The 20986-nt window shown below is 34.3% G+C and overlaps 1 protein-coding gene across 3 annotated transcripts in view; it reads left to right on the top strand.

The window, feature by feature from the left end:
• The window catches only part of ASCC3 (activating signal cointegrator 1 complex subunit 3), a 279639-nt gene that overhangs the window by 180640 nt on the left and 78013 nt on the right, over window positions 1–20986 (top strand). For all 3 annotated transcript variants that reach the window (XM_084285192.1, XM_084285193.1, XM_084285194.1), the window contains exons 17-22: window positions 6403–6522; window positions 10332–10496; window positions 11388–11474; window positions 13700–13876; window positions 15952–16177; window positions 19951–20105. In XM_084285192.1, the coding sequence (XP_084141318.1) occupies window positions 6403–6522; window positions 10332–10496; window positions 11388–11474; window positions 13700–13876; window positions 15952–16177; window positions 19951–20105 (930 nt within the window). The remainder of the gene's footprint in view (window positions 1–6402; window positions 6523–10331; window positions 10497–11387; window positions 11475–13699; window positions 13877–15951; window positions 16178–19950; window positions 20106–20986) is intronic.

The raw sequence follows: 20986 nt of genomic DNA, 5'->3' as shown, positions 1-20986 counted from the left end.
TTTTTTTTTTTTTTTGTTTGTGTGTTTGTTGTTGTTGTTTGGTGTTGTTTTTTGTTGTTGTTTGTTTGTTTATTTGTTTGTTTTTCTTAGAGTACAAGTGAATTTATATTCATTGAACTTTCTACGCAGAAGAAAAAAATAAATTAAATCACAGAATGGTTTGGGCTGGAAGGGACCTTAAAGCCCATCCAGTTCCAACCCCTTGCCATGGGCAGGGACACCTGCCACCAGACCAGGTTACTCAATGCCCCATCCAACCTGGTCTTGAACACATCCTGGGAGGAACCTTTTCCAGTGCCTCACCACCCTCATAGTGAAGAATGTCCTTCTTTTATCTAATCTGCCCTCTTTTAGTTTAAAACCATTACTCCTTGTAATATACATAACTACACTCCCTGACAAAGTGTCCCCATCTTTCTTGTGGGTATTCTTTAACTATTGGAAGGCCACTATAAAATGTCCCCAAAGCCTCCTTCTCCAGGATGAACCCCAACTCTCAGCCTCTCTTCATGTGTCCTTTGATCATCCTCATGGCCATCTGGACCCACTGTAACAGGTCCGTGTCCTTATGTTGGGGACCCCAGAGTTGAACATAGTACTCCAGGTGGGGTCTCACAAGAGCAGAGTAGAGGGAAAGAATCACCTCCTTTGACCTGCTGACCAAAATTCTTTTGATGCAGCTCAGGATGTTTGTGGTTGGCGTTCTGGGCTGCAAGAGCACATTGCTAGCTCATGCTGAGTTTTTCATTAACCAGCACCTCCCAGGTCCTTCTCGTCAAGGCTGCTCTCAGTCCATTCTCCACCCAGCCTGTATTTGTGCTTGGTATTGCCCTGACCCAGGTGCCCTGACCTTGCACTTGGCCTTGTTGAACCTCATGAAGTTTGTAAATGCTCACCCCTCAAGCCTGTCCAGGTCCATCTTGATGGTACCCCTTCCCTCCAGAATGCCAACCGCACCACACAGCTTGGTGTCATCTGCAGACTTGCTAGGGCTGCACTCAATCCTACTGTCCATGTTACTGACGCAGATGTCAAATAATAACAGTCCCAATTCCTGCCCCTGGGACCACTCATCACTGGTCTCCACCTGGACATTGAGCCATTGACCACAACTCTTTCAGTGCTACCATCCAGCCAATTCCTCATCCACTAAATGGTCCATCCATCAAATGCAGTAGTACTCTGAAAAATAGTGCTAGTACACACTGCAGAAATAATTGGGTTACATTAAAGCTGTAGCCTTAAGAAGTTAATTCTCCTGTCCTGTCAAAATAGTAGAAGTGAAGAAGGAAAAAATAGTTTCATAGTGGGTATCCATCTAAATTTATCTAAAGATACATAGAAAATATATGGTGTGCAATATAATAAAAATTACTTACAACTACAGCAGTTTTACCACAGGATTTGGGGATTTTGGAGAAAAGTATATAAAACTGACCAACTAGTATAGACAGAAAATTAAATTTTGGATTTCAGGAATAACAAATACTCCTGTATGAAATGTAAATACATAAATATATAAAACTGATAAAAAATAAACTGTTATGGTTAGATGCCAGAATAAAATATTATAGATGATTATTTTATTATTGTTCAAGCCACAGTTGTAAAGGAGAAAAAATCCTATATTCTGTACTTCTTTGAAGATCAACTGTTTGTTTTCAGACTTCATGCAATAGTAGTGTTATCTGAAAACAGTAGTGGCTTTAAATTAGTGCAGATCCTGTGGCTGCAGTGCAGTTTAAAGCAGGTAAAGATGCAAGCAGAATTTTGTTGATTGCTGTGGTAAATTGTTGTCAGTAAAAAGCAATGGAAAATGCCGAAAAGCATTAGAGTAAAAAGTGCATGAAACTTTGTTTTGTCGTTTGATATGAGTGATGCAATGACTTTTTATGTTAGGGTTGTATTTTTGTTTTGTTTTGTTTTGTTTTTGTTTGCTTGTTGGTTTTGAAAGTAACTTCATTTCTTTTTATTCAGTATCAGCTTAAAATTATATATATGATGATTTGATCCAAATTATCACAATCCCCTGAAAAGGACAGGTGTTTTGGAAATCATTCTGATTTAGCAGGAGATAACTATTCCCTAGTGTGCAGCATTATGAAACAGTAAATACATTTAAAAAATACGCCATCATATTGATCAGTAGATAGTCACAGGAAGCACATTAGTTTGGGTAATACTGTATAGACACTGTCCATTTGACAGTAACAATAGCACTATAGGAAGACTAATTTTATGTTGTTGACAGATTCGTTACAGAAGCGTAGACAGTAAGAAGATGTTCACTGGCATCTTTGCCATAATAGAGCCTCTTATTAGCACCAGCAAATCTGCACTGGCATATAAAAATATGACACATTTAGGAAGAAGTCTGTTTTTTATTACAAACCATTTAGGAAATCCAAATGCACCAAATGCTCATGCTGTAATTGTAAAGAGAAACCAAATAAAGGCCAGAAGCACTGCTTGAATTCTTTAAATTCTTAATTTATTATAGGCAGATCAATAGCTGAGAGAAGAACTAGTAAAACGAGGGCAGCAGTTGGAAATATGGAAAGGCTCCATGCTTTCAAAAGCATATGAGGTTGCTTTTATGTAGATCAGGTCTCTTGCCAGAAATGGGTAGCAGCTAAGAATGAGGCAATGGTTCAGCTGGTGCAACGCAATATGTAATCCTAGCCACACAATCACAAAGTGAAATCCAGAGCCTTGAATTGTATACCTGCTTATATGGTGCAGGAAATAAAATTTGGGTAATGTTGGGAAAAATATATATATATTTTTTTTTAAAATTCACCTTTCAAAATTAATTCTGTAAAAGCGGGACATTTTCACAGAAGTGTTGGACAAAGGACTAGATAGCGTATGTGGAAAAATAACACAGGCATACCTCCACAGTTCAGACAAGAACAAAAACAAATGGGATATGATGTGATGGAGTTTTGTACTTTTTGATTGGACTTTTCCTGGGACAAGAACCAGGGAATATTTGCTGCGATGATGGGTTCAGAAAATGCAAAAGGGGGCAGTTAGGCCGTGTAACTCCTTCCTGCAAGAAGTTGTGTAAAAGGTAGTGTAGTTCAAAAACTATACAGACATTGACTAAAAATCCATTGAAAGCTATTAGACGTACTTTAAGTGAAGACCTTGAAATGCAGTAGTTTAAGAATTCAAGAGAAATTTATATGGTGCTTGCTTCTTATTAACTAACAGCAGATGGTGAAGGGCAATCTCAGAGACAGAATGCTGACCTCAAAGGACCGTTATATTTATTCCTAGGAAACTACTCTGAGGTAGTGGGAAAAGATGAAGTACACCCAACTTCACTGAGTTGACACCAAAGTAGTACTTTGAACATGTACTTCAGCATCTCTATCTGAGAATTCTTTCCTGTGGATTTGTTTTGGGTTTGGGTTTGTGTTTTTCTTTTTTTGTGTGTCTGCGTTGCTTGTTTTTTCTTCTAAAATTGAGCAGAAGAGGAGTAAATTGTCAGTGATTCTCAGTGTAGGCATGGAGATACCTTCTTCCTTTTCTACCAGTGTATGCACTAGGCATAATGGAAGGGAAAAAAAAGTGGTTAGGGTGCTTAGTTGAGAGGAGAGAGTCCTGGGTCAGTTGACCAGCTGGCAAACAGAAAATACCTACAGCTGTATTTTTTTGGAAATACAGGAAGAAAGATAAGATGCAGGGGATGTGGTTTAATTAGACCATAAACTTTAACTTATCTGGGAACTATCATCAATAGCTCATACAGTGCAGGTCACCATTCCTTCCCTAATTGTTTCCACCTGATAAAGCCCTCCCTGACATCCACAGCTGGACCCCAGCTTGTTTCTGGGACTAGCCTTTCCCTAAAGAGCTAGAAACAGGAGAGGGTTTGCAATGCTGGACAGTACCTTCCTCAGGGGATGTGCTTTTCCTTGCATTTAGTTACAATTTTGTTATGAAGTCAGGAAGATAAGGTGGTGCCTTGTTTAGGGTGGACCAAACCTCCTAATCTATTTTTTGTGTTCCTCAAGTAAAAGCCTACCTGTCCTGGTGCAATCTGAAGGTAATAGAGTGGGCAGCTATTTGGTTATCAGAAGAGACACAGGATTCTTTCAAAGCCTTTCCAAAAACACTACTCAGGAGTTGAGTGACTAAATGGCTAATCTGAATGTGATGCAAGGTGTAGGCTTAGGGGAGCAGAAGTTTTGTTCCCCAGGTGTCCGGGGCCCTGGGAACTGTCCTGACCTGCATGAGACCAGCAACCTCATCCGTGACAACCGTTTGCAATCAAAGTTTTGTGATAACTAGTGCAATCAAACCATACAAATTCAAAGTGGAAAGTATTTCTTTTCATTGATTGTTTTGTATATAACTTCATACCTACTGTTTAGGCAATGATGGAAAATTAAGAACTTTTTTATTTTCTTTAACAAAGAATCAACTTATCCATTTTTTGATTTTACAAATACTAAATATCTTAGAACTTAAGAGGTCTCCCAGTTTTGTAAATCATTTATATTGAAGTTACTTGTGTGTGTTTACATTAAGATTACTTCCCTGTCATACAGTTTTAACAAAGGTACACATTTTCAAATAGTTCACAAAAGCTTTACTTGAACGCTAGATGGCAGCAAATATTTATAAGTAGACTATTGTTTTCCTCTCAGCATAGTATTCAGTAACTGTTTTTTAAAGTTGGGGGAGGAAGAAAAGTGCAGTATTATATTTCAGTGCTGTATCTGAAACCCAGCAGCATTTTGTAATCATTTTTTTCTCATTTTTACTTTTAACTGTGTAAATAGTTAATTTGTAAATAATAAAAGAAGATATTTGAAGAAATGAGGGAAAAATATATTTTTTGAATTGTCAGGTTTCCCCATCTTCTATAATGAGAATTTTATCTTTTCCTGTTTGTGAAAGCGGTTGTTTGACAGAAACTGTTGCTCTTGTACAACGTTGTTATGCTATTTCAAGTTGTGCACTGAAAGATATTTGAATCATGGAAAGAAATCAAATGCTGAAATTAACCTAGGTAGCAATCTGACTAATAATGTGTAGGCTATATTAGATGTCTTCCCTGTGGTAGTTATGAAAATCTGGATGTTTAATAATGTCTTTTTCAGTTACTTCAGTGCATTATGTAGCTATCTAATTAGAAAAACAACAGAATGGGTCTTTCCCTGACATTCTTATGGTGTTGAACAAAACAACACTTCAGAAATGTGTGAGACAAGCTTTCAATGACTCCCAAGTCATTGAAATCAACAAGGTTTTAAGTTATTTTAACTGAGTTTTCATTACTATTTTTGATATTTGTATATAAGTATTATATGTAATGTAATGTAGTTACATTATTTTTAAAAGTACCTAAATTATTATTGAGGTCTAGGTGTTTTGATCTGAACATGCATATGAAATCACTTATAGTTGCATAAAGTTTTTAGTTTTCCAAGTCAAGAGGAATGTTTACATGAAATCCAAAAACCAATGAAAGAAAAATATCATTAATATATATATGTAATAATAATGGATCACTGAATTTCAGCAAGAGGGATTTTTCATGTTTTACAGAACAAGCCACAACCAAAATATATTTTTAATGGAGCATACAATAAATATTAAATTCTCCTGCTAAAATCAGGAGAAATGGAATAAGCACTAAATAGCTTATTGTTAATGTAACTAACAGAAAATAGAGCTAAGATTGTCACGTAAAAATGTCTGTAGTAAGTAATATGATGATAAAACAACTACCGAATTATCAAAAGAAGTTATTGAATAAAAAAAACTGTTCTCATATTCCTGATTTGGCCTTGAAAAATATATAAATATATTTGTGTATTACCTATTCAATTTTGTTACGTTTTGATATAACAAAAGTAGCAGGTACCTGTATGTTTGACCTGCCAGATACAAAAGGAACAGACTTTTTTAGGAACTGTATATAAACAGATGGCCAAATAGGGGTATGATGAAGAAAATCCTGAAGACTGTCAGTATGATTTGGGTTAGGACCAGAAAGTGTTTACATTCGCATGAAAGTTAATGTTTTAACTGTAGGATTTTTTTAAAGTTGTTCTTCTTTAAATTACCCTGATCATATTCACTCAAGAATTACAATTTTTTTCTTCTCTGTAATAAGCTAGCTCAGTATTCTCTTTTAATTATAAATATCATAAGCAGTAGAAAAGATCATGTGGGCTAATATCTACTGTTATTAGATGTTCATAAGATACAGATGTATAAATGGTTCAAGATACTGTTCTATGCTTTTTTTTTAATATAATTCATGTTGGAAACATACTGACACTATCTTTAATGCTAATGCACTGAATTCAGTATGTTTTCAGCCAAATATTTACATTCAGCTGTAATATATACATTTAATTTTCTCTCTTTTCCTATTTTCAGATTGCTCTTGGAACAGTAACTAATGTGGAAGAAGCAGTAAAGTGGATAAGTTACACTTATCTTTATGTACGGATGAGAGCAAATCCATTAGTATATGGCATCAGTCACAAAGCTTATCAGGTATAAAATGCATTTAAAAAAAAAATCTGTAACCAGTTCTGGGTCTGTAATCCTTCCCTGATGTGAGGATAAATATTTGCTATTTCTACTTACCTGACATCAGCAATTCTTTTAAAGTGTTTAGAAATAGAAAGATATTTTTTGCAGCCGAGTACTTTTACCACTAAATTAAGAGGTCCCTTCTGTTCACATAAAATATATTTTAACTGGTCAAGCTATGCTTTAGAGGATGACATTCATTTTTATCAGATAGTTTCTGTTAAGTTGGCCTACTGTCAGTGTTTCAGTATTGTAGGCTAAATATAAATGATATAATAAAGTGTTCTTGATTTGCTTGTGTTTTTTTTCACTGTCATATTCTGTTCCAGAATATTTCATCCCATGACATCATTTTTTTTTCTTGTGATTTATTAATTGTAAGATTGGTTAGTGTTTTATTTTCATTTTTTGTTTATTTAGAAGTGTTTTATGCATTGATATAAATCAGAACACAGTTACGTGTTTTTTTTCAAGTTCAGTTGATTCTGTATAATTTTTAGGAACTTTCATAGTTTATAGATTATCTAAATATTTTTTTTCCTCCTGTATAGCTAGTTAAAAGCATTTAATGTTATAATAGTTTGGACACAGGTAATTTGAGTGTAGTGCAGATGAAACTCACAAGTACATAACTGCAGTTTATTTCACATGTCCTGAATCTGTTTTGTGACTTAATAATTTATCGTGATATTGTGAGAAAATGCTGTTTCAGTCATTGTAACATGTATTTAGAGATTTTTCAGATAGTTTTTGTGGCTGATAGCAGAAGTTAGATTGGAGGTAGGTAGTCTGTGGTTTAAGCAAGCTTCTGTATACGCCTTTAGATCTTCTCGGGTCATCTCAAAGCTGTTTTTTACAAAACAGCCATATAGTACATTTCTATATGTTAATTTAACACTATCCAAAATCACAAAGTAATAGATAAATGAAAATAAAAAAGTTGCTTTTTAAGTGAAAAGAATATTGTTATCCCGTTCCTATAAATTCTTTCTTTTTTTCCACTAGGTATTTTCCTCTAGTTTTATTGACTAATTTTAGTTAAGGGCAACCATGGTGGTAGTACCTGGTGAAATAAGTAATACAGCATTAGCAGAAATATTTTCTATAGACTTAAAAAAATAATTAATAGGTGTTGTTTCCCCCTTCCCTTGCTTGTGCATTTTTATTCAGCTGCTGAGAAAGTGGAGATTGACAGCACTTGGCTTTTCCTGCCACTGACCTCCTCTCTATCCTTCTGATTTGCTGTGCTAATAATAGATATTCCTATTTTTGTGTTAAGGCGACAACAAATTACATCAATTTGAAGTGTTATTCAGTCACATAGGAGCAAACCCAATGCCAATCCCGTCATTTTCTACAAAAACAGTTTTGAACTTCAAAGCTATTAATGTGTTGTAGGCAGAAAGTATATGGGGTGGTATAGTGCCAGCTGTGGGCATAACCATAGATTTGCTCACGTAGGTCATTGTGTTCCTCCTGTTCTAGTTACAGGTATTCAGTTTTCATAATTGGCATATTATTGTTTCTTAGTAACCTTGCAGTGTGCCAATTTCTGTCTTTGTTTTGGCTGACAGCCAGAGGTACCCATTCAGCACACATACATCTGCATAGCCGCCGTGCGTCATGCTCTTCTCGGCTCTTCAGTGGCACTAAGAAAATGCAAACCTGTCCTCCTTTCCCCTTCTGCAGGGTGAGGAAGCCAGGCAGCACTCACCACATCCAAGGATTCCTTCAGGGCAGGAAAGGTCCAGCCTGTCCACACAACTGGGGGTGTTGTCCTGCACAGGGAGAGAGGGGCAAGTGTGCACCCACTGTGCACCAACACGTTATGTGCCCTGCGTGTTCTCTCCAGGGTGGTACCATTCATTCCCCATGAAACCGATTCTGGCCCTTGCCCAGGCACAGGTGCTACTCCAGCCCCGTTGCTTTGATTAGCAACTTTTTACATTGTTTGCCAGAAGTGCCGATAATGCCTTTTACTGAGAGGAAAATGGGCAAAACTTATGGTGAGAGGCAAGAAGAAACAAAGAGTGGGAGGAAAGAGAGGAGCAAATGTGTGTCAGATCGGGGAAGCCTTTGGCATGAATTATCAAGGGTTGTTTCTAAGAGTACGGCTTAGAGCTGTTCTAGGCTGGATCTTTTACTCTGGGATTTCTAATTATGCTAGTTCAACAAGAAGAGTACTACCCATGGATTCTCTGAACTGGAATATTGTTTCTCGGCCTTTTCAAGTTGGTGACCTTTCCTTTAAAGTTAAAACCTTTGTATTTGTGAAAAAAAAAATATTAGTCTACCGTTACAGCTTTACGTTTTTTTGTATGTAAGGCAAAAGATTGGCAGGTAATTTGGGCTGCCAAAGGAGGGCAGGAGTAGGGAAGTGTTTTGAATTTTTTTTCCTCTTTAGTTATGAAATGTTAAACATCTGGCATCCTGATCACTTTTTTTTTTTTTTTTTTTTGACCACCTCTGCTCTGAAATCTGACCTCAATGCATAACTTACTATTGAGAAAAGCACTCTAGACCTTTGTCATCTTATCTTTTCACTTGAAACTAAGGCAAGCCATAACTAAGGAGAAACAGCTTTGGAGCAAATCGCAAAGACAGGGAATATTAGGAACTAGTCTTGCAGCTGCTTTTTGGAAATGACTGTATTTGTTTGCAGCTTCACCATCCACCAGATGAACCACTTCAGCAAAAAGGTGAAATTGAATATTGTTCCAGAGAAAACCAAAACAAACTAAAGCATACCAATTCTTCAAGCTTGGTCCTTTTTTCAGTCTTGGTCATGTATCTCTGATGCACGTTTACTAAGAGGGCTGATATGACATACTCTGTAGGAATCTGAGCTATACAAGCCCAGAAACAAGAATGCTGCCTCTGTGCTAGAACAGTTTTCACTCTTTTCAAATTTGGTGACTTACCATTGCCAGTGTAATTAGAGCCATATCATAGGTGCACCAGAGGGTTAACATGACTATTTTCACCCATCCCAGTCAGTCAGGCTAAGCCAGGTGCATGATGTAGAAACACCCAATTATACAACAGACCCATTCAGGTGGGGGTTTGGCCCATCTTGTACGTACTACTGAGATAATGTATGTTGTTACTTGGACAAAATGTCTAAGTCCCTGAACTTTGATACAAATATAAAGGGTGCTGAGGACAGCATGCTCAAAGCTTTTGGAGACATTAGAGCTTTTTTGTTAGTAATCATTTCAGCAATCCAATGTGAAGTGTATTCTGTTTGTGATGCAATCAAAGCCATTCTCATGTCAGATACCCAGGCAGGGTATATCAGCAGCCAAAATATTTTAATGAAGTGGAGATACCATAAGATTGCATACTTTTGTGAAATGATACTGTAATGATAATTTAATGAAGAATATGAAAATTTCTTTCATATTTCTTTCACTCCATATTTCATTTCTTTCATTAAAATTTCTTTCAAAGGCTTAGTTGTATGTTTATTTCATAATAACACTTCAGTTTCATCAGCAATATTATCAGTCTACAACATATTGATAGTCTCAAAGCATCGTAAAATAAGTAATTTTCTGACTACTTTGTCCTCTACATTCGAGTTTTGGTCAGTAAAATGAACATAGCTGTAATTTGTGAGAACTCGAGAAAATCTTGACTTATTAATTGTACCTAACTTTTATTTGCTTTCTGTCTTTAGTACTGAGTTGTTTCAATAAAATCATTCATTTAACACTTCCATATTTTTTTTCATTTTTACAAACAACTGTGTGTGTGTGTTTGGTGTCTAGATGGATCCAAGTCTAGAAAAGCACAGAGAACAACTGGTAATTGAAGTCGGCAGAAAACTGGACAAAGCCCGCATGATTCGCTTTGAAGAAAGAACTGGCTTTTTTTCTTCAACAGATTTAGGCAGAACTGCCAGCCACTACTATATTAAATACAATACTATAGAGGTAAAATATGTCATTCTATTTCTGTGGGTTTTTTACTTTATTTTTGAACCTATACCAGTTGTATTCTATCACAGAATATGTAGTTGATTTCTTAAATAAATTTTCAGATCATATTTACCAAAATGGAGAGAGAGAAAATAGAGACAAAAAGACAGAAACTAAGTAAAAAGCAACAATGAAAAATTGGAGTTGATATGAAATTTCTATTGTCTTTGCCTACTTTTAGGTGAATTGTAAGAAACTTTTTGATACCAACAGTATGTGCAACCATTGGTACACAATAGCACATTCAAGTGTAGAGGTTGGTAATGAAAAGGCTTTTCCTGAGTGAAAATTTTATCAGGTTGCCATGTGCAACCTTAAACAAATTTTGCTACGATAATCATATTGTGTTGTAAATTTGTAAGGAAGATGCATTTGTACAAAACTATAGTACTGTTAACTTGGTTTAAAGTACACATTTCATCTTAGAACCATTCCTTTGGAACAAATAGATATTTTTTTCTTGCATAAATGCTGAAAAATCAGAGCACTAACATTTATTTTCTTTTTTACTATCTTACTATCTTCACTATCACTATGTATAATTAGTCACACAGATATGTTTCAAATATATCGTATACTTTTTTTTTTTTTTTAATGGCCATAGATTGCATGTCTCTCAATTTTATGTTCCTGAGTTTAGATGTGACTAATTTTCTGATAGTAGCAAGAAGTCATTCTGGAAATTGTTCCAGTTTAAATTGTATCCCTCTAGTCATCCAGTAACTTACTTACCTTTTAAACTCAAATGCCTTTAAAAATCTTGGTTAATGTTTCTTTCCTTTGCATTATATATACTTTTTTTTTTTTTTTTTGTCGGTAGTAAATCAGTTCTTTTTATTTTAATAGACCTTCAATGAATTGTTTGATGCTCATAAAACAGACGGTGACATTCTTGCTATAGTGTCAAAAGCCGAAGAATTCGAACAGATAAAGGTAAAGTTTTATCATCTCATACAAAGTATATGTCTTAGAACTAGACACTTCTGTAGTACTCACTCCATAAATAGTAAGTCCCTATTCTATAGACTGAAGTTTCGTTAAATACTAAACTCTTTTATTTAAAAATAAAACATATTTTCTAGGTAGGAATGATTGCCAAGAACTATATATGCTCTCATTCAAACTTATATGTAGTTCAGCATGAACTGTAGTGCACATTTAATAACTAGTTATGGATCTTAAAGAATTCCTTTTAAATGCTTTTAAGAACTTTTCAGTTTCTCAATTATTAACAGGTGAAGATAAGTGTCCATTGGAATGGTGCACCCAGGGATGAGATAGTTTTTCTGTTTGAAGTCTAAATCAATATTAGAACAATTTGCTGTATCAGAAATGAGGCAGGGCTCACTGAATTTAACTCTGATATAATTCATGCAGAGGATAATATTAGATTATCAGAATGATGAATTCTGATAAATTATTTTCAACAATGAAATCTGGAAAGTTGTTTTAAAAGATTCTGTTGTACAGGCTATAACATTACTATCATATTCGGTTCAATTCCACCCTCACTTTTTGCCTCCTCTGTGGAAAGGATACAATACAATATATTGCAAGCTGGCATGAACTTTTTTGCCCATGCTTGCATCTCATAGAGGTGCAAGCCAGACTCCACAGGGTTTATTATCTTGGGCTCAGTGCCATTTTAACACAATTATACAACTTTCAGATCAGAGTTGGCTCTCGTTCACCTGGCTCTGTGAATTGGCAGTGTAAATCCCTCACCATCTACATATTTACACACATTGTCTGAGAATTGCCATCTCTTTATCTAATGGAGAAATTTTATTTTGTAATCTCTTGTATTACAGAATATAATAAGCAGTGAGGTTTCACAGTGATACATGCAACATTTTCAAAGACAGTTTTTTTTTTTTTTCATGATGGTGATATTACTTTTCTGGATCTAAATTTAGCATAATTGAATGTTTAAAAGGAAAACATATGGAAAATATGATGTGATATGTTTCTATATTTGTAGTAAAGTCTACTGATGCTTCTTGACTAAAACATAGTTTTTCCAGCTTGCTTTCTCAGATTTGTATGGTATGGCGTGAGTGCAACATCATTTCCAGTTTATTGTGATTCTCTAGCTGTGGAGCTCTGAGTGTTAAACTGATTTGCACAAGAGTAACTCCGAATTTATCCCTCTTTGTGATATGAATTGTGACTTTTGCTAATAAGAAAAGTGTCTCCATAATACCTTTTAAAATTCTGTATCTTGAGATAAGTAGGTCAGTAGTAGCTGAATTGTTGATCTGGACTTTACCTGTACTGCAAGACCAGAAAAAATTACCAAAATTGCTGGTGTAAGTAGAGCATAATATTCCCCTGACACTGGAGACATCTGTGACTGAAGGACATATGTCCATCTTTTTCTTTTCTATAGGTGGCTGGATAGTTTGGGCTTTTAACCCAACTGTCTTAAAGTCTTTTGTATGTCAGGTAGTCAGGTCCAAATGAAAATTGCTTTCAGCTGGTTCCCTGCAGGGACCAAACATTTACCCTCTTTAAATAAGTTTTACACTAACAGACTATCAGTAAATCAAAGAATATGTAGATTTATGCTGGTTTTGCCATGTAAGGGTCATGAGTGAGAATGTAAAATGTTATGCATTATTCAAACCATAGATATGAATATTTCTTTACTCATATTAAGACTTAATCTTATTAACAGTGAAAACTTTAATATCATGAATCATAGTACTTCACAGTTTTGAGTTAAAAATGTATTATGCCACATGCAAACTATGTAACTATAATGAATGCATTTAATGTTACTTCAAAATTGCCCTAATCCAGATGGACAGAGGTTTTACTCTGGTCAAATAAAAATGAAATCTCATCAGATGAAGGATGGTAGGGTCAGAAGATTCAATTTTTGTGGCATATCAAATTTTTGTATGTCAATGACAACTTTAATAGATGGTGATGAATAATAAAATGTAATTGTGTCACTATTAAGATAGTTTCAATTATGACCTATTAGCTACATTCTGGAAGATGTGGTTTTGCTTCTTCGCTCCCCCCCCCCTTAAATCTAGAGACTTAATTTAAAAATAATGTAACAATATTATAAGGAAAATTTGATTTTAGTATAAAAGTTTTTTTTTTATCAAGTTCTTCCAGCCTCTTCATAATGTATAATTGTGTTTTAGGTAAGAGAAGAAGAAATAGAAGAACTGGATACCTTATTGAATGATTTCTGTGAACTTCCTGCTCCTGGAGGTGTGGAAAACAACTACGGAAAAATAAATATCCTCCTTCAAACATATATTAGCAGAGGGGAGATGGACAGCTTCTCTCTTATATCAGATTCTGCATATGTTGCACAGGTAAAAATAGTATTTTTTATGAATCTGTTGCTGCCTTCTGCTGTTTTCATTCTCTCAAACGTTTACAAGTAGACCTTCAGCTGGACATTTTTTTAATGCAAATTGATTTGAAAATAAAAGCCTTCCATGAGTGTGGTATACTTCTAAGTGGAAAAATAATGCAAAATTCTACACTAGGAGAGTACTGCTTTTTTGTTGTTAAATTTGAATGTTCCTTTCATTGATGTTACCCCTGTAGTCTTATTATATTTACTAGTTCTAATTTTAGTTGCTGAGAAATGTTATTCTTACCTTACTGGGTTTTCTTCTGAATCTGGAAAACTGTTGCAATATATGTTTGTTTTATGTACTTTTATATTTCATTCCATAAAACATAAATTTGTGTTTTATTCACATCTTTGGTTTACACAAGAAAGGTAGGCTATTACAAATTTATTGCTAGAACTTATTGTGTAAGTTTGTATATCAACATATATTTGTTTGTTGGTTTAATTTGACAGATGAATGGTCAATAGCTGTACAGCATGTTTAGTTATAACACTGAAAAGAAAGAGAACTGCAAGTCTGTGACACAGAACTGCTTGCTTACAGAGTTAGAGAGACCATCTTAGAACACAAAAGGTGTTGTTTGAAGTTTTAGAACTATGAACTTTGAAAAACTCAAAAGTGACCAAATGTCATAGACAATACCAGATATGCAACATTAATAAGTGTATGGAATAGATTACAAAGTTTTTACCTTTTAGGTCATCCTGTCTGTTTTTTTGTTTTTTTGTTTTTTTTAATTTATATATATGTGTGTGTGTGTGTATGCAATGAATACTTTATCTCTTCTCCTTAAAAAAAAATAAAAATAAAAAAATTTGGACAGAATTATTTGAAAAATTGCATTTAGTCAGTGCTAAAGGTCAGAGTTAAATACTCAAAAGTATCTACGTTCACCAGCAAGATTTTCATAGCAACATTACCTTCTTCAGAAGTGTTTAAATTTCCTAGCACGTTTGGGCTTAAATGAGTCTGAAATCATTACACACATCATAAAAATTGTGATACTTGCACAGCAAGATCATCTTGAGTATGATTCTTTTAATCTTCACTTTCAAAACAATTGCTTTTATTTGTCTGTCTCAATTATAACATTTTTAGTGAGGCAAACATGATCTTCTCAAACCTTCATAAATTGTGCATGTGGAACCAGTGCTATAACTTGCATTTTTTTTTAATTGAATAGTGGCTATTCGGAAAATCATTCACCCTTTCTAAGTAAAAGAAATAAGCTTCTTTAGTAACATATGCTTCCTATCATGGCCAAATAATTTTCTATTTTTTATGCCTGTTGGCATTGAAGAGCCAGTAGAGAAAGATTGTATTCTACTCAATGAATCAAGAACAGGATTGCTAATCCCGGCACAGTAATGGTAGGCCAAAAAAAAAAAAAAAAAAAAAAAAATCAAAAGAAAACCCACAACTTCATAATACAGCCTGATAAGCTGCTTATGAAAGGAATATCATAACTTAGGTTTTCAAGATAAGACTGACCTCATTCAAACTTATGTTAATAATTAATTTTCCAACTCCAAAGCAGATTTATATAGTTTAGTTATACATATGCAATAGGCTTGTGAGACTGTAATATATTCAAAAAAAAAAATTATTAAACATCTGTGGAGATAGTGTGAAATGGGTGGGTATTATGGAAGTATAACAGAGGTAAAATCTTAAATCTTGAATTTCCATTTAAACCAAGCATGCAGATGTGTATTTTATGGGGGGAGAAGGAGGAGGATACTAAGTAGAACTCCCTGATCTTCTGTTCAAAATCCTATGACAGACCTGCCACTACAACTGTAATTAATTGCACATGTTTCTTTTCATAATTTCTGTAGGCAATCATGAGGTAGTTCTGCCATTAGACAGTAATGGAAAAAAATAAAGTTTTCAAGAGTGTTTGAAATAAATTTGAAAAGAAAAATCTATTGTTATGGTTGGTCAAAGATGAGTCTATGGGTTCCTTTTCATTTTACAAAGAATGCTTGAGTGAATTACAACATTTTTGCCTTTTTTTTGCTCTCCAGAATGCAGCTCGTATTGTTCGAGCTCTTTTTGAGATTGCCCTTAGGAAACGTTGGCCTGCAATGACATATCGACTACTGAATCTCAGCAAAGTCATTGACAAGCGGCTGTGGGGCTGGGTTAGCCCTCTGAGACAGTTCTCCGTGTTACCACCATCAGTCCTCTCAAAGTTGGAAGAGAAGAATCTCACTGTAGACAAGATGAAGGACATGAGAAAAGATGAAATAGGTGAGAATTCAGCAATGCTGATCTGCTTAAACTATTAGAAGTTAATAGGCAAGTTAGAACTAAGTCTGAGACGTTCATTAAGAAACCAAACCCACTCTGGTCTGGAAACCATGAAACACATTAACATGGTATTCTGGTCTGTCCAATACAGAAGGCTCATTCAGTCTCCACAGCTTGTGTTTGTAATATGGATGAGACTGGCCTATGTCCTGCCAATCCCAGCACACACTTAGAATGGACATGGATATTGATATGTCTTTATATATACATGTGCATGTATATATATATACAGATACATATATTTATATACGTATTTATGTCAATATATACACTTTGTTACCCTTCTTGCTCTAATTAAGTAAAACAGTACTATGAAAGTCAACTGTTGTTTTTTTTTTCAACTTGGATTTTTTTTAATGAAATAGCATTAACGATAAAAAAAAGCAGATTATTATGTTCAGGTGTGCTCTCATTAAATGGCTTGCTTCTGAAACACAGCATTAATTTTCACTGAACATGGAGAATTCATTGTCATTGGTGTTATTGCAGAAAAACCTTAATTTTTTAAGGGATTTGACATAATGAAAATGGGAAAATCCACGAGCCTACTGATAAATATAATGATGATTTCTGTATGTCCATGTAAACTGCTTTGGGTAAAATACCCACCAGCTGGTTGAAATTGAGGAAAAAAAATGTTTGTAATGTATTTCTTTTTCCTATCTTAGTATATTTGTTCTAATTTGGGAGCAAATCCTTTAGATCTTGAACTTTCATTGCACTTGTAATGCCAGGGCTTTTTTTGGAAACAAACTGCCTTTTAAAAAAAAAATAATAATAATAATTTTTACAATGAAAACACATTTCATAGTCTCTACTTCATAGGTATGTTATTTTTGATTTGACAAGAGGAACACACTCCTAATTTAAGTTGCTTTATTGTGTGCCTAAAATTAATTTGAAAAAAGTTGCATAAAACTGTAAAAGTTTTCAGAATTAGAGAGTATATTTTTATTTACTAGGTTAAAACAAAGGACTATGGGGGGAAAAAATTAAAACTCAAACTGTATATTATAATACATAATAATTTTAAATGTATTAAAAAATAAAATATTTAAGTGCTAGCATTACAGTGTTTTTTCATTCAGAAGTATGTCACAAATTGTTAGTTTGTGTGTTTTTGTAGTTTTTTTAAATACTTAACTTATTTTTCCAAGAGTTATGTTAGTTCTCTTCTTTTAATGCTAGTTACTCCTTGTACCTAGCCTTGGAAAAGCAAGAAATTTGTATTAAAATACAACACTACTTTGCTTTTTTCAGCTTGTGGATCTAATATTCACAAGATAGAAACATTATAATATACATATAGAACATGTAGGTTTGTTTTATATTTATTTAGCTTCAAAGTAGGTGAGAATTGGGTTTGGACAGTGAAAATAAGTCATTGATGACTACATATAAGGATATTTCATGTTCTTCAGCATTATAAATGCCAAAGCAAGTCGTCCTGTGCATCTTTGTCAAGTACTCCTTGACATACTTCTTGTCCTTCCTCTTTTTCTTTCACTAAGGCTTTGCCTGCCTTGTACATTTTATTGGAATTCGAAGCCATGTTGAAATGAAAAAGGTACAGTTTCCAGGTGCTGAATTGTTCTCTGACACAGTAGTCCAAGCTTCAATGTTACTGCTTCTTCCTTTTCAAATGTTATTGTCACCCTGGAGATAGAATAAAAAAGATAGGAGGTGGCTGGCTAGCTCAGACCATGTCCTAGGGAGAGACAAATGCATCCACTGGGTGTCAGCTCTTCCAGTCAAAGAGCATGTTGTGTGCCCAGGTCCTGGATTCAAATGTGCCATATATTAGACAACAGTCAACTCACTACTGCAGTGTAACCATAAAGTTTCTGAAACGCCAAGAAATCACTGTGGCATTTGAAATACACAGTCCCCGTTTTCAGAATGTAGTTGACAGTCTTTGTGGAACAAACAAAAATTATTCTTTTGTTAAGTATACCTATTTTCTCAAATATCTTTTAGTTTATAAAAATCTTTTAGTTTATAAGGTTTTCGTATTTCTTAAACACCATTGATAGCTTCTCATAACTATTTAAAAGAATGGAAAAAAAGAAGAGAGAGAGATTTATAATGATTTTAACAAGAAGAATTTGGGAGAGAAGCCTTATTTTACCCTAGCAGATACCTATACAAAACCTCAGTGCTGTGCTGTACAAACACAGAAGTCCACCTCACACATCACAATACAGAAAGAGATTTTTGGCATGAAGAAATCTACCTGTGTACGTAACCAATTAATTCATATCTTTGAAGATTGGCACCTAACTTTAAATAGCAAAATTTCTGATGTTTTATCTCTAATTGCAAAAGCTAGTCATTGTGCAAATATGCTGTAATACTGCCTACATTACCAACATGTACCGATGTAATTGTTTTGTTCTTCAGTAGTCTGTCCACTTGCAATAGGTGCACTTGTACCAACTACAAATTAAACTAATTAAAACTGTTAAAATTCCTGCATTAGTGTTTTGCTTCTTAATCACGATCACCATTCAGTACAAAATAGTATAGATAAATAAATATTTTGAGGGACAAAATCTGCCAGTTTGTTAAGTAAGAAAACTGAAGAAGGAAAGGCATGGTTCAAAAAAAAAAAAATATTATTTGCAAGTTGTTATGCTCCTAAAATTTGTGCAATAAGAAGAAAAAGTTTATATCTCCTTATCACATAATGCAAATTATAGGATTTCTTCGTTTTGGGGTGGTTGTTTATTTTCAATCAGAGCCACAGAGCCACATAATGACATCAGTAGCCAGTTATAGCTGCTAACAGTGAGTACTTATGACCATTATAGTTAAAATTTAAAATGTGCTCCAGGTAATTACATAAATTATTTCAGTGAAAATATGATTAATCAGTCTTATTTTCCTAAATAAACTAGAAGTTGCAACATTTTTCGGGGGGGAGGATGGGGAGGGGGGGGGAATAACTGCTGCCTACATACATTGGCTTGTGTTTAAAATGAAGTGAAGAGCAAGGGAACAAAGATTTCATCTGTAAAATACAACTAGGAATTTTATATATGTGTATATGTGTATATATACATATATATATATATATATATATATATATATATATATGATTTCTTTCTTGCCTTAGTTACCATGACTGTGATAGAAAATAAAATACAGTGCACTGTTTAGTTTTTCCTTTGGCTTGGTTACACACCAGTGTAGTCTGAAAGATCAGAGCTGCTGTGAGATGATTATTAGTTGCATGAATTTTACGCTATTAACTACCTTAATTCAATTTTATGAAACTAGTGTCCTGTGTACTTTGAATCACTACACAGGAATTGTAGAAGTTCAAATGTGTGTCCTTCGTTAAGTAAAAGGTCAGTATTCAAGCTTTAAAAAAGAGCTATATGGCTTAGTAAGAGCCTGGTCAAAAAGTCAGTAAAGGAAAGGGAACTAGCTTGACATAATATGTTTCCAATGTGAATTCTTAATAGTTATTTTAACCCCTTAGTTATAGCCAACAGGCGGGTTAATACTGATTTTTCTAGGCTCTAAATTGCTAATTCAAGTTAAGTATTACAAAATACTCAGACATGCCAGGTCAAGAGAGTCAGACATTTACACACCTAAGAGCAAAACAAGCAAGTAATAATACTCCTCTCTAAAAGCCTATTTGAAAGTCAGAATTGTATTATTTTTCCTGTAAATGCAAATTTGTTACACTAATGTTTTCTTGGCAGGTCATATGCTGCATCATGTGAAGATTGGGTTAAAGGTAAAACAGTGTGTCCATCAAATCCCCTCCATTGCAATGGAAGCAACAATTCAGCCAATTACCCGCACAGTGCTCCGAGTCCGGTTGAACATCACTCCTGACTTCACATGGAATGATCAGGTGGGGAAAAAAAAAAAATGTAAAAAGCTGGAGGCCTAGAAGCTTCATTTAGCTTCAATCCATTTAGCTTCAATCACAGGGAGACCATAGCTGTTTGGATAAGATTTTTTTTTTTTCTCTAAAAAGCAAATTTGATAACAGGAATGGCATAACCTTTAAGACTTTTCTGGAAGAAGGCAGCCAAAAATCATCTTTTTGTTTCCATTATTTGTAATGAGGTTGCCATGTTTATAACATGTTGAAGGAAGTGCTAATACTGGAATATTAATAGCATCTCACATAGATTTGATTTTGTACTGGGTCTGAGTTATTGTCCACAGGGTTATATGCCCAAAGGAAAGGGAGACACAGATGGTTTTCTGAACTGTGAATGAATGTCAAACTCAGAAAATATGAAATACAGTTCGTGTATGTCAAGTTCTGTTGCTCTCCATGGCTTCACAAATGTATATTCACATCAGTGTCTTTTCTGAATTGTACTTGCCTGAACAGAAAAGCAGAGATATGTTTGGAATTATATTCATTTACATTTTACAGTGAACATTTAAACACAAGGTGTTGTGTTAATTGGACACATATATCCATACTCTTTCATTCAGAATCTGTTAATTAGAAATAGATTTAAGAGAAATCTAAATGAAATACAAATGTCCACATGGGGGCATTGTATTGTTGCTGCTACTTCTGAAACATTCTACAGAAAGAAGGCAAACATACATCATACATAAAATATTTGTCTTTTTCTACTCTTAGAAGATGAAAGAAATTATCATTCTGAAAGGTGTCTACTAAGTATCTTTTATTAAAAAATAAGTTAAAAATCCCCTCACAAATTTAATGTAATCACAAGTAAATTAGAGTTTTATTCCATAAACATTTAG

The sequence above is a fragment of the Netta rufina genome (assembly GCF_964035555.1).
Source record: "Netta rufina genome assembly, chromosome: 3".
Lineage (NCBI taxonomy): Eukaryota > Metazoa > Chordata > Aves > Anseriformes > Anatidae > Netta > Netta rufina.
This window is presented reverse-complemented; position numbering and strand designations above follow the sequence as displayed.